The sequence below is a fragment of the Polistes canadensis genome, unplaced genomic scaffold (genome assembly GCF_001313835.1).
Source record: "Polistes canadensis isolate GaletaPanama2010 unplaced genomic scaffold, ASM131383v1 scaffold_94, whole genome shotgun sequence".
NCBI classification, from domain to species: Eukaryota; Metazoa; Arthropoda; class Insecta; order Hymenoptera; family Vespidae; genus Polistes; species Polistes canadensis.
Genome location: NW_014569641.1, coordinates 402,499 through 417,401, shown reverse-complemented (window position 1 = coordinate 417,401; position 14,903 = coordinate 402,499). Strand labels below are relative to the sequence as shown.

At 32.9% G+C, this 14,903-nt stretch overlaps 1 protein-coding gene across 8 annotated transcripts in view; it reads right to left on the bottom strand.

Moving 5' to 3' along the window:
* LOC106787167 (zeta-sarcoglycan) overlaps window positions 1–14,903 on the bottom strand; it is a 193,423-nt gene that overhangs the window by 13,114 nt on the left and 165,406 nt on the right. For all 8 annotated transcript variants that reach the window (XM_014749287.1, XM_014749290.1, XM_014749288.1 and 5 more), the window contains one exon: window positions 1,921–2,209. In XM_014749287.1, coding sequence (XP_014604773.1) covers window positions 1,921–2,209 — 289 coding nt within the window. The remainder of the gene's footprint in view (window positions 1–1,920; window positions 2,210–14,903) is intronic.

The following is a 14,903-nucleotide window of genomic DNA, read 5'->3' as shown; positions in this document are numbered from 1 at the left end:
CATTTCTCACACGAGCCTGAATTTTCCGAGTTTTCTTTTACGTTACTCTCGCAATCTTGAATTATCTTGATTTCTCTTATATTTTATAACACCGTTCAAATATTTCACACATCGAGACGTCAATTTTCTATCAAACGATTCCTTTCAAAATCCTTTTGCAAACGTCACGTTCTCCTTTTCATTTTTATTTCATACACAAATTTCTTAATTTATTATAAAATAATATCAATGTTTTTCTGCGTGGCTAAATTCATGCGTTACTCTACGTTTTTTCTATTGAAAATAATAATAATAAAAATAATAAAAAATAATTAAGTAATATATTATAGTAAAGTTGTAAGCAACGCGTTTATAAAATCACGAATGATCGAGAGAAAATACGAGGAAATAAATTAATATAAGTTATATAGTAGATGTATAAGAAAAATAAAAAGAAAAAAAAGAAAAGAAAAAAAAAAAAAGAAAAATGTAATGTTTAAAGAAATAATTATTCTCAAGTATAGAGCGTAAGAATATTTCATGCTTTTCGCAGTAGTTTAAACGCGTTTACTTTAGCACCACCCCAGAGAATTACGAGTCTCGACTGAGAAGGGTCGGTTAATTATGATTGCTCGAATTAAAGCCCACGTAGGTAGAGTTGAGGAATAAGAAGAACAAAAAAAAAATAACAAGAAAAAGAAAAAGTACAAGAAAATGAAAAAGAAAATGAAAAAAAAAAAAAGGAATAATAAATGTGAAAAGAGACGATTTTCTCTGCGTGCCGATATGCCCCGACGTTTCCGGCAATTAAAACGAAAATTATATTCAAACCTGTTAACGACCGTTGGATCTTTTGACCTAACACGACGCCACACCCCTTCTGCCCTGTTTCTTCTTTCTCTAATCATTCTCTCTTCCTTATTTTCTTTCATTTTTTCCTACGTCAATAGAAAAAAAAAATCCAAACGAACGAACGAACGAACGATTGCCAATGTTGGTTCGCCATGCGTAACACTTGTCGAGACGATTTTCAACCGAAACGCGCCTTGAAAAAAAGAAAAAGAAAAAAGAAAATCTAGATCGGGGAGAGAGAGAAGAGAAAGAAGAAAAAAAAGGGAAGGAAGGAAAGGGGGCAGGAATAAAAAAAAAATATCACCGTTCGCGTAGTTGTGTGTAGGAAACAAACGTTGAAATTTTCGGTTGAAATGCAAATTGAAAAGAGACGTTAGTTGAACCTCGAGGAATCTGCATTTATAGGACGGTATTCCGGGACATATACAACGGTTGATAACAATACTCGAAATTCGTTCATGGGAAAAAGTGTGCACGTAGAAAGAATCGAATCGGTAACTGTAGCTGTATAGTAGCTGGTAGCTGGTAGGTTGGTACGTACGTACGTACGTGCAAAGTTCGAGTGGTTGAAACACAATGGGAGAATCCTCGTTCGCACCGATCACGACTGAGAATGCAACGGCCACGTCGAAAATCAAAAATTAAGATTCGTTATCGAACAAAGGATATTATACGCGCATGCATGCATGCTTGATCTTCTCGAGTGTGATTGCGATTGCTTTTTATGAATTGAATACTTCAACCACCACCTTTTATTTCACCCCTCGTTTTTATATTTTTTCTTCTTCTCCTCCTCTTTCGTCTGCCACCTTTTTTTGCTCTTTGAAAACAAAAGGAAGACACTTTTATCGAGGTTTGAAACATCGATCTCGGGGGAAAATTTGTGTGTTTTTTTAAATATAATTACGTACACTCGTTTCACACTATTTTACACACGATACTTTAATTTATTGTAGATTTGTTTGTTTTTGGTTAGGGGGCCGGGAGGAGAAAGAAGAAGAATGATTTTTTGTGGTAACGTATGCGAAAGAAAATAATAGTCTTCGATTAGAATCGGAATGTGTGAGCTTATAATTATCAAATACTCACCGAAGTAAATCCCATAACTTTGAGTAACCAGACAGTAATAGCAAGGTTTACGATGACGATGATCATCAGAGAGAGGACCAAAGAATATAAACACTTTTTCCTCCAACCGTAGATGCCTAATCTGAATCCACCTTTACAGGTTTGACTGGAAGATGTCCTGTCTTCTAATACAGCACTATTAGTTTTTAAGGATTGAGTTGTACCAATCGTCTGTCTCGTTCCAGTTCGTCGTTGAATACCATCAGAACTTCCTGCCTCTTCCGACCATCCACTTTGATTACGGGACATCCTGGAAAATCGATGATTAAAATAGTTCCGTTAGTATCCGTGTAGTATAATAAACTGACATTCGAATATGAATGAATAGAAACACATGTGAAAATTAAATCGAAATATTTAGGAAAAAAAAGAACAAATGAAACGTAATCTTTTACTAACATGTTTACAAGTTTACACACACAAATTATTTTTCATTATTTTATATACAATTATATATTTTAATTAAAAATCTATGATATTTTTAATACCAATTCGTGTAATAAGTATTGATTCATTTGAACTATGTGATTATTTTGTAAATGTCGGTAACTGCAAATTGGTTTCACGGTTAAATTTCTTAAAGTTTCATATAAGAAAGATAGATAGAGATAGTAACTTATGTTAGATAGAAAATTGAGTCTAGGATAGTAGACCCACAGGTTATGCAAAACAGTTGATTTCTTCCCTATTGAATTTGTTCTCGTAGATATACAGGGACTCCACAAAATATTCAAACGTTATGACTACTAACTTTGTGACTTAGCGTATACAAATCATCCAGATTATTTAGGTTTTTCAACAATTCATTTATTAATTTTTAATATGCAATATTATAACATAAAAATGATTGAAATAAATTAGCAAAATATTTATCGAAACGAATATTATTACAATGACCGTAGTAATTACTTGACAAACAATCAAACATACGAAAACCATAAAATAGATCATAAAATTGTTGTTGAATATTTTCAATAGTAACTGATTAATGTGCACGCGAACATATTATCAAACGAAAACAGTACTTATACTATATAAACCGACTATGAATAAATAATACTAATAATTATCATCGTACTAAACACAGCGATTGTGCATGTTAATGTAAAATCGGATTTACCTCCTAAATAATGACGTATATAACGTAAATAATATACCGTTGATAATATACAACCATTAACAAGATTCGACGTTGGAGGATTTAGATTCGAGAAAGTGAAGATTTTAACGGATAATGATAATAATACAATCCCCTGATCGAAATTTCATCGAATGATTGACTCGCTAATGATCTAATCATTCGAAAAGCTTTTCACCTCTGGAAAAGATAGGAAAATAAAAGCAATTGAAATCAAATTTAAGAACCGCGTTTGTATTCTTCGAAGAAGAATTTAGTAGGAGGAGAAGGAGGAGGAACGATGGAGATTGGGGGAGGGTATAGGGGGTGCGGGGGTGTAGGTGGGTGTTAAGAGGGATGATTAGAAATACGGAGAAGCGTGAGAAGTATGGTAGGTGGAAGGGAACTTATGCAAATCTGTCCGCAAAATGCCTGACATTACTTTCCTTCCTAATCCCTCGGTTGGAGTTTCTCGAACGAACAAGCCACCTTCGTTCGCTATTACGCTTCCTTTTTTTTTTATCTTTCTTTCCTTTTTTGTTCTTTTTTCTTATCTTTTCTTTTTTCCTCGTCATCGCCTCTATTCATCTACCTTCTTTTCTCACCCCCTCTCTTTGTCTCTCTCTCTCTCTCTCTCTCATTGGCAACTCACCCTTCTTTTTATCTTAGCTCGTTTGTATCTTCGAAAGGAATCGAGCATGGAGAGAAGCTTGCCGTAGGAGGAAAAACTAAAGAGTAAAAAGAATGTAAAAGAAAGAAAGATAGAAAGAAAGAGAGAAAGAGGAGAGAGAGAAGAGAGAGAAAACTGAAATATTCAGTCCCCCAACCTTCGCGATAATTATGCCTCTCGTGGTAGTAAAGAGCCCGGTCTACCTGAAATTAAAAGCACCGAAGATAAACTCTCCCGGGGAAAGGATTCGCAGTATGGTACTTTGGTTAGGTACCATGCTAGTTTTTCCTGCCAATGCCGTGCTGCCACTAATACCTTACAACGGAATATATATATATATATATACATATATACAAATATATACTAACGCTTCTCTGCCCTACGAATTTTTCTTCTTATTTTTTCTTGTTTTTGGTTTCTTATAGCAAAGACCGAAGTCTCCAAGAAAAAAATGTGAAAACGAGCACGGTACCGTTTTGCTAGACCACCCCCCCCCCCAACCACTCGCCCCATCCTCCACCTGTTTTTTTTTTTCCTTTCTTTTACCTTTTACTTTCGAGCAAATCGTGCCGCTGATTAAGAACTCGAGAAAAGACTGAAAAAAGAAAGAAAGAAAGAAAAAAAAGAAGCAAGGAGACGGAAAGGAAAAGAACAAAAAAGAGAGAGCAAAAAAAAGAAAAGGATAGAAATGGAAAAGGTAAAACACGAAGGTTAAAAAAAAATGAAAAAAAGAAGCAAAAAAGGGTAAAAGAAAAATCGCCAAGAGCTTGATGTTTCATTATTCAACGTTAGCGTTAAACGTTCGAAACGTTTTCTTCTCTATTTGCATTTTTCCACCAACTCTCTCTCTCTCTCTCTCTCTCTCTCTCCCCCTTTCTCTTTCTTTTCTTTTTCATACTCTAACAACCCCTCCCACAACCCTTATACCGTTGCGACCCCCGTTCTTTTCCCCCACTCATTTCCGTTCTCCTCTGGGGGAAGTCTTCGCGTCCTCGAAAAGAGATTTCTTTTCGCGTCTGCTTACGGGGGGTGGTAGAGTAAGGTGGGAGGAAGAGAGGGGGTAAAAAAAAGCCTCCGGGGAAATTGGAAAAAGCTTTTCCGAAAATTTCCTTTACGATATCATAAATTTGGATTAAAACGTAATCAGCATATTTACGCGTGTCTATGGTTTAAACTAAAATTCTAGGGGTGTGGGGGAAGGGGAAAACATAAATTTATTTCACGCCAACCCTTTTCTATATATTCTTATTACATATTTCTCGTTAAAGGTTAAATCGGTATCCTATGTGTTTTTTTTGTCTCTTCCATCGACGTCGATAAACACCATTCATAATATGTTAAACGGTATTAATAATTTCTTTTGTTTTATCATAATAAATTTAATTATCTGTGTGATAGTTATTTTGTCTGTCGGGTTAATTGTTTCTAAATTATTTCGATTAAAATGTAATAATAAACATATTTAGATTTTGACGATATTAAATCGAAAGAAATTGAAAGTGTTGGAGTAAATTGTTAATTTATCAATGAACTATTATCGCAATTATTTTTAACTCTCAACAATATTAAATCTTATTAACGATCATCTTCTTATTGTATAAATAAATAATTTTTCTTCTCGAAATAAATATTCTTTATAATATATTAGTCGTGTTATTATTAATATCACAAATTAAATACGAATTAAAATATAACGAGCGTGTTTACGATATAAACCAAGAGGATGATGGTGGGACTTCCTGAACGCGTACGAATTATTTCTTTTTTCTTTTTTTTTTTTCTTCTTGTCGAAGGCATCGATCTAAAAAATAACATAAACGAAAAAAAAAAGGAAACGTTGCGATCGGAGAGAAACATCGATCGTCGTATCCATATTATTTAATTATTTTTCTTTTTTTTTTGTTCAGATAAATCCAATTTGCGCAGGTAAGATTAATTAATGAACAAATTTAAATCCACGTAGAGGTACGCTTGTTTTCCCATGTACCTACATTTCCGCACGTTCGAATGAATAATGTACCTAGCAGGTACGTACAAGTTGAAACGAGTAAGTAGCAAGTAACGAAGAGGTAGAATGAAAAAGTTACGTGTTGGTTTAACCGCGCACGAAATCATCATTGTATACTTAAAACCCTGTTTAAATCCCTTAAGAGCGTCCGACGTGGTACGTGGAAACTCGACTCATCTTCTCCCACCCTTTTATTCACTCTTCTCTGAATCCCCCTCCCCTGTTTTCACTATTACAGCTTTTATTCCGTTAACCCTTTCCCCCCCCCTCCCTCCTCACCCTTATTCCTGTTAAACTATATATCTCTTTTCTATATCCTTCTTTCTAACAACACGCACGTTTTTTACATTAACGAAAAGTTAAAACCTTCATTTTTCGTTGTTAATTCATCGGAAGTTCTGCTTAACCTGGTTTCACCTTAAACAGGTTGATCGTATATTCGATTAATTTATATAACATCGAGGAACGTTAATTAAAATATTATTTTCCTCTACTGTTTATTATTATTATTATTATTATTATTATTATTATTATTATTATTATTATTAATATTATTCGTAGGGAAAACTGACATTTTCGGAGAATAATAATGCATCGGTGAACGTTGATGATGATTATGATGATAATAATCGGTAATATTCAGAATGGTCGTTTACTTGGCGCCTCAATAAACGACCATAAACACGCGATTGTTGAATTGAACTTTCGATTAATTTCTACGATTCATTGATCCAAAAGACGCACGCTCCAAAGTTGCATACACGTAAAGGAATAATTTCACATAACACCTTACATTCTAACATTTCTCTATACCATTAGCAACACCAACCACTACGATGACTGACCTGGAAGATAACGATTTGTAGTCACGATAACTTCAAGTATAATAAAAGTAAAGAAGATAAAGAAAAACATGGATGAGAAGGGGAAAGAGAAAAGTTAACTATTTACACGGATGAAAGAATAAGAAGAAGAAAAAGCTATTTGTTAAAACGTTCATATAATTTACCCCGTGGCTTCAACTACGATGGTACTTTAATAAAATTATACGCTCAGCTATACCGTACTTAAATTGCAAATGAATTTCCAAGAGCAAAGTGGACAATTTTTCTCTTAGCTTGTACAATATTTTTTGTTGATTCTTTTATTTTTTACAGTATTACAAGTATAATGTTTTAAAGTAATTGGAATGTTTGATGAATTTTTATTTTAGGTTCTTATGTTTAATATTAAAATTGGAATGTGTATCTGTACGTATTTATGTAATTTGATTAGAAGGTGAAATTTACATGAATAATTAGATTAGAGTAATTTCTTTTGGCATGGAAACTCCATACTTAAGATGAGATGGATATGGGTTCATAAAGGAAAGGAAAATCTAACATTCAACACGTACAAGTTTCCTGTCATTTGTATGTCAGTAGATATTGCTTACGCTTATGTAATACTGTATTCCAAGCTTATACCGTCTGCCATCGAATACCATGTTGCACGCGTTTGATTCGAGTTTCAAGCGAGTATAACTCGGTCTTATAACCAACAGCTCTAGTATTATGGCTACCATTGTTCGCTATTATTTCGCATTCAATGTTGTTGGAAAATCGTGTCTGCGAAGCGAATATTCCTGTTTGTTTTCAACCTTTGTTAACCATTATACATCAAGACTCTTGGTATCCTAATAACAAAAATATGCAATTGACTTTATATTCGCGTATTTAGTTACCTAACAAATCATAATTTTATATCAAAGTTATATTCTCCAATTTATGAGTTTGTATAAAAAGAAACATTTGTTTTATGATTCTTATTGCAACATTTAAGAAATATCATATATCTCAAATCAATTCTCATACATTTCTAAATTGAATATATACAACACTGATGTTACAATTTAACCCTCAACAAAAAATTACCAAAATATATTCAATTATTTTAATTGGAATATAATCAAGAAATAACATTTATTTAATTAACCCTTTTTATACCTATGAAAGAACGAAAAGATTGTAGTATTGTGGCAAGTTGGTGGGGGTAGTTGAATCAAAGATTCATCGTTTCTTTGCTCGTTTTCGATCGAGGAAGAGTTTAAGTGGGGGCAGAAGGGAAAAGGAGGGAGGGTGAGAGGGGGGTATAGTATCCCAACAAAACGATCTAACAAATGGGAGTAACATTTTCAGGATACTTGGATATTTTAAACCGAACTGTTACTTCTTTTCCTTCTTTCTCAATTCGAGAAATAAAGAAATAAAGAAATAAAGAAACAGAAAGAGAGATAGAAGAAGGAGATAGAGAAAATCTATTTGGTGAAAGTTGTTCAAGCGAAAACTACGAATCGAGGAGGCACCTAAATAGAAACTTTCTCGATTGCATCATTAAAAGGAAATAAACAAGCATCGTGTATTCTATTTTCCTTCGGCAAATACACATTCATCGAAGTACTGGAAAGACAAGAATTCAAGAAGAAGAAGAAGAAGAAGAAGAAGAAGAAGATAAAAAAGAAACAAGATCAACTAAAAATTTAAATCATTTTGATAATTAACATAAACGAGTTCTAAACTTTATCTTTATCATCCGTGCAATATTTTTCAACAATAAATGATATACAATTTTCTTAATTTATACTCAACGATCCGAGAAAACTTTTGTAGGCTTTGCCTAATGACCTAATAAAAAGAACAACAACAACAACTGAGACTGAAAACTGAGGAGACTGCGCAACCCTTTCAGACGGGAAACTACTCGAGGAAAAAGGGGTTCTCGGAGTGTTCCTCGAGAATTTATCAAAGAGAAAAAAATATATGGAAAACTAGAAATATAATATGAGATAGTAAAGGGAGTTAGTATTTCAAAGATTAGTTAATTTTACGAAAAAAAACCTTCGTAACTCGAGTTTCTTGCGTTGGAAAAAATTTAGATTAATTATTATTGATTTGAACAAAAAAAATAAAAAACAATTCTGTGTTTCCTTAGAAACAAACAAAACGTTAGCACACATTTTTTTAAAGTATAATTAACACTATGAACGAATAATATATAATCGTTGTTTAAAATTTAATTATCAATATTCTTGTCCAAAAAAATATATTCATATATAAGTCTCAAAGGGAATTATAGACGGTTAATAAATCTAATGAACAATTTATTTTGAACTAGTTGTACGTTTCGTCCCTTACTGGGGACTTCATCAGCAACTAAAAACTTTTTATTATGACTTGTTAATTGTTTAAAATATTTTCGATAATTCATCGTATTCGAATCAAACGTAATTTAATACGAATCCTTGTTAAAAATATACTACCACCTATACTTATTCTTTTCTTATTTTATTTTCCTTCATATTCTTTTTCTTCTACGACCTATTTTGATATTTTACCCCGGTCTACCTCTTCTTACTCGTTTTATTCTTTTTTTTTTTTCTTTCATTTTATTTCTCACTTTCCTTGAAGCCTTTTCACACGTTGAATAGAACGGAACGGAAATTGCTCGGTAATTTCCATGAAAAATGCCAGAGGTTTACAATACGACTATTCGAAGGCCATCCTCGTTCACGTTTTGTTGGAGACGTGTGCCACGGAAATTACATCCTCAACTCCAATCTTCCCTCGCCCCAACCCCCAACCCTTGACTAGGACCAACCTTCATTGAGATATAACGACCATGACAAAGTTCTGTTTAAAAGCTAGACAAGTATTACCAAGAATTACCCAAAAGGACTGATACAAGGAATATTTTTCATCATTTCAACCCTCCCAACTCATCTTTTCAACCACCTTCTTCAACTGGTTTCCAACCAACCAACCAACTCTCACCCCCAAACCATCTTTAAACATTTCTTCTCATTCTTCCTCTTTTCCTACTTACTTCCAGTTGCATTTTCTAAACTGTTGAGAATAATTTGACTGTGTGTTTGTCGTTGACGATTTGTGTTAAACGATCGTTTTTTCTTCTCTATGTTTCTGTTGCATTTATAAAAAATAAGTGAGAAGGGAAAAGAAGAAGTAAAAGAGAAAAAAAAGAAAGAAAGAAAGAAAGATACGAAGATATTGGTAGGGAAACAAATATCGAGGAAATTACTCGTGCGATGGTTATCGAGTTTACGAGCTGAGAATGGGTTGAACATTTTGTCGATTGCACTCGCTCGTGGAATAAGAGGAAACGACGAGGGTGGTTGCAGTGGTGGTGGTGGTGGTGGTGGGGATGGGGATGGGGATGGGGATGGGGGTGGTGGAATAGAAAGAGGATGTGCAATAGGTGAAGAAGAAAAATCGTGGGACAAGAGTGAAAAGGTAAAATGATTCTGGAGCGCAAGATGTTAAAGGGCTCGATATTTCCCGAGGGAATGGGCAAACCCTTAAGGGTGGTCAGTTATTGGTCGTAGGATTCAATCGAAAGATGAAACGTGCCAACCTCACCATCTTTTTCCTATCTTTTTTTTCCTATTATATATATATAATATAAAAGAATCTACAAATCCCTTTTTATATCCTTCTCTATTCTTTTCTTTTTTTTTTTATACGTCAAATCGTAAATCGTGTTACATAACGTAATCAAAGAAATAATTATACAAAAAATTAGTTAACACCAATTTCGTCGAATTTTCTTTCATTTTTTTCTTTTTTATTGTGCAACCACGTGTAAACGAAATTTCATTTAATGTAAAAAAATGGTTATTTTATAATCTATGAATTATAATATAACAACGTAAAATGAAATTTTATTAAAAATATAGTTCGCGCGCGCGTTCACTTGATTATTTCAAACGGAAACAAAAGATTATCGATCTATCAAAGTTTCCGAAATTGTCCGATTATGAGTTTCCCCGAACTTTCATCTTCTATCCTCCATCATCTCCTCTATTTCTATGGCAAGAGTTCAAACTTGTCTTAATTTATGCGGGCTACTACTGTTGTTCCTCTTCTCTATCGGGCACTGTTCTCTTCATTAAGAGCACTAATCCGTGCTAAAAATAAATATACCAGCCATTCTCTCTCTCTCTCTCTCTACTCTACTCTCTCTCTCTCTTGAAAAGTAGAATGGTTCAGTTCTTTACACGAAAACCTGTCTAACGCTTGCACTCACGTTAGGTGTGATAATAAATTTTACGAGATAGAGAGAAAGAGAAAATGAGTGGCGAGCGTAAGTAATCAAACGGTGGTACGACAAGTGGACGTTGTGTTCTACCGCATCAACGTTTCGTGAAAATTCACGTCACTGTTTCAACTTAGTTTCCTCTGACTTTCGACAAAATTACATACTACGTATACGTAAACACACTTCGTGTTTAACTTGGTATCTCTGAGTCAAAAAAAGAAAAAAAAAGAAAAAAAGAAGAGAAAAAAAAAATAACAAGGAAAAAATACCATAGTACAATAAGAAAAAATCTTTGGGAGTATCGTACACAGTTAGGGTTTGAAATTTCCCATTGGAATTTTCACGAGTTTCCTGATAGGTGGGAACTTTAAGGATAACTGAAAGAACTGAATTTAGGGTTGATTTTATTCGAAATAGGGATTGTCACCATAGGTTACTATCAGTTCTGCAATAAACATGATAATAATGACAATAAATCGGATCGTTTCCGATTACTTCCAAAGAGATATGAAAACGGGATTGCTATGGTTATGCTTATACATATCATTTATAAACCATGAATGTTTATTAGCTGACCTGTCTCGAATATCATTTAAAATTCCGAATTTACAATGGCTTCAATCGAACATTAACACGCCAAAATTGATTATTATTATATTCCTGAATCTATTTTAAATGGAATTATTATAATTTCTAATTTTGATATTTAAGTTAGCTAATAAATTTATGAACTAATTGACGTTTATTTAAATAGAACTCTAATTGATTTATTGGCTAACTTAAAATTTATCAATGTGTCTCTCTTTTTTCTAGAAAAATAAATGATTTTTATTTACAATTAAATCTTCTCTAATAAATTATTTTTTTATTATAATTGAGCTTCGTTTATTATATATTTCGAGGGATTTGAAAATTGAAATTTACTGTTATAAATAAGATTTGCTTACACTTTGTAGAACGTAAGCTGGATTTATAATATCTTATTATCGTTGTCCTTTTTAGATAATCCGTACCTTACCCTTCACAATTCTCAGACTGAAAATGGAAGACACGAGGAAAAGGGAAGGGAAAAGGGAAGGGAAAAAGCTGGGTAAACCGTCGTGAAATCGACGTTGCAGAGCTTCTGTCTCTTGGGTCCATTGCACTCTCACTTTGGCTGTTTACCAGAATCACTTCGTGAAATTTCCTACATTTTCGAATCGTTTTTCCCTTCACACAACTATTCTTTATCACGAGTAACAAGTGCATTTTTATCTTTATTTCCGTTTTTACTATATACAAACAAAAAATGAAACGTCTTTAAACTTCGGCAAGATTTTTGTCTTGTTATTACTTAAAAAATATTATCGTTTAAATTTGTGAAATCCTTCGTATAGGTACATGCATAAAATTTAAAAAAATATTCTTTCGACAAAAGAATTCAATTCCAATGTTCCTCATTCGATATCTGTTGTACACGCACAAAAACAGGGGAAAAAGTTCGAAAGATTTATTATAACTGTTGAATTTATTGATCTATAAAAATCTAAAAATATGAGTTGCGAGATACGACAAAGGGATGAAAGATATCAAAAATGTAAAATGAACAATGGTTCGATAAAAAAAATGAAGAAGAAGAAAAAGAAAAAGAAAAAAGGTTACAATAACATTAGGATAGGATTCTCGAGTCATAAGAATGAAAGAAATGTTGGGAACTCTGTGGGTCAAGCTAGCTGGAAAGACTCGAAGTAAAATGTAGCACTTTGAAGAATTTGTCAAGAAAAAGAAATAGAAAAATAGAAAAAGAAAAACCGAAGAACACAAGGAACAGAGAAAGAAAAGGAGAAAAATAGCGAGAGAGAAGTAAAAAGGATTCTCAAGTTAGAGTACTAAAGAAAGAAAGAGTGAGAGAGGGGGAGTACAAAGTGACAGAGAAGAAAAAGAAGCAATAAGGTGTGCAGCACGTTTCTAGAAGTCAGAAAGGAAATCGGTTTAGCAACCGGAAGGTGTCTTGATCACGTTACCGATCCTATCTCACGGATTACGACCGATCTTCGATTATTTTTTCCTTTAAACGTTAGTCCTCATCTTTCCGAGACCCAACCCCCGAACTATTCTCAATCTAATGCAACTAACCCAACTACTCAGCATCCGTAATCATTATTATTTTATTCTCGCCAAGTTCATTTAGGAAAGTATTACTGAAAGATCAGGAATTGATACATTATAAAAGTATGGAATTTTAGGTGAAATAATCAATTAGGGTTTTATTCAAAACTAAACTATATTGATTTTCCTTTAATCATCCTAACAATCCAAATTCCTCACTAACTCTTGTCATCGGTACATTAATATTTATGCTAAGTTATGTTACGTTGTTAAAATGATCAAATATTAATCCTTGATTAAACAGAAAACGCAAAATTTTATCTGAAATTGTCAATTTTAGATATGTCCCACATCTCTGTTCGATTGTATTTAATATTTGTAATTATTTTCTTTACCCGATAAAACGGATCTCGTATCCATTAAAATAAGCAAATGGAAAAGCTTTTAAACAATTCTGTCCGCGATACTGTTAAAATATCCCCCTTAAAGATGACGAATATTATTCGACAATAATTGCCAGTTAAAAAGTGTCCTAATTTTGTTTTTAAAATAATTTAATATTACACGTATATTTATATTATTGGCAAAAAAAAAAAAGAGAAAATCACGTCAGCGAATCTCGAGATCCGTAAAAAATAAAAATCATATTTAAATTAAATTTATTAAAAAATATATTCGCGAGTTTACTTCTGAGCATCGAACACAGTACGAATTAAATAGAATAAAAATACAAGTATTTGCTTGAAACGAGTATCTGTGGTATCTCATTTTTTTTTCTAAAGTAATTTCATATCACAAGTAGATTATTTTTATCAACAGGAAGGATATAATAGTTACTAATTCGAAAGATACTAAATCAAGAAAACAATAAATCCTTCGACTTTTAAAATTACTCAATACTCAACCTATAATTTTCATTTGTTGCATCGAATTTAATTACAAGATTACAATCGAATTTTGCAACCATACAAATTCAATATTTATTTCTTTACGAGATACTAAGCGAATTTGCAAACTTAAACCGACATTAGAAACTAAATGTGGAAAGAAAAGAACTTGATGCGATTAGGATGACGAAGACGACGACGATGGGGTGGTTTACTCTCTTTGCGGTTTTAAATAGAAAGAGGAAATACTGAGAAAGAAAGAGATAAAGATATAAAGAGTGTAAAGGGTACTGTTGACTTTTCGCTTTGGCGTAGTTGACATTTCCCAATGGGCAGGCAAAGAAGAAGTACAACAAGGAAAGGTGATGCTGCTGCCTTCGATCTCTTAGTAGTTCTCGAGCTTTATAACCTCAGTTATATATATATATATTTAAATATACACCGGGTAAGACATTTAAAACAGGTCGCCTGAATAAATCGATTGCAATTGATAAAATAGAAATAAGAAAAACATATTTGAATTCTATGCTATATAGGTACATGCAACATATTTAATAGAAAAGACACCCCATACATTTGTTTATTTGAATTTTTATCTAAAAATAAATATATATTTCATATTTTAAATTTGCATTACTTCTATATTTCTTTATTTTTTTTGTTTGTTTCCAAACATCTATTTCTATTTTACGAACGAAAGTTAGGAAAGAAAACGACACAAGTTTACGTTATATCACACATATATAAATATATTACATAGAAACGTTTATACGTGCATGCAGATATATAACATTTTACGTTATCCGAATATATCTCCTAATGGATACTGCATGCCCATTGGATATGTAGATCCGTGTACACATTTCCTCTCGATTGAGGTAACGCGCTCACGTAGTAGTTCACGGACACGCATATGGACACGAAACTACGTGCTGGTAATATGTAAACTTTAACGTAGACCTTCGTATATTGACAGAGTAATGTAGGTGGGATCATGAAGGGCATTGGTTCCTATATGCAACTCCTATCGCACCACTATAGCGACGTTGTAAACCGTTAATGCATTCACGATCATACAGAGAA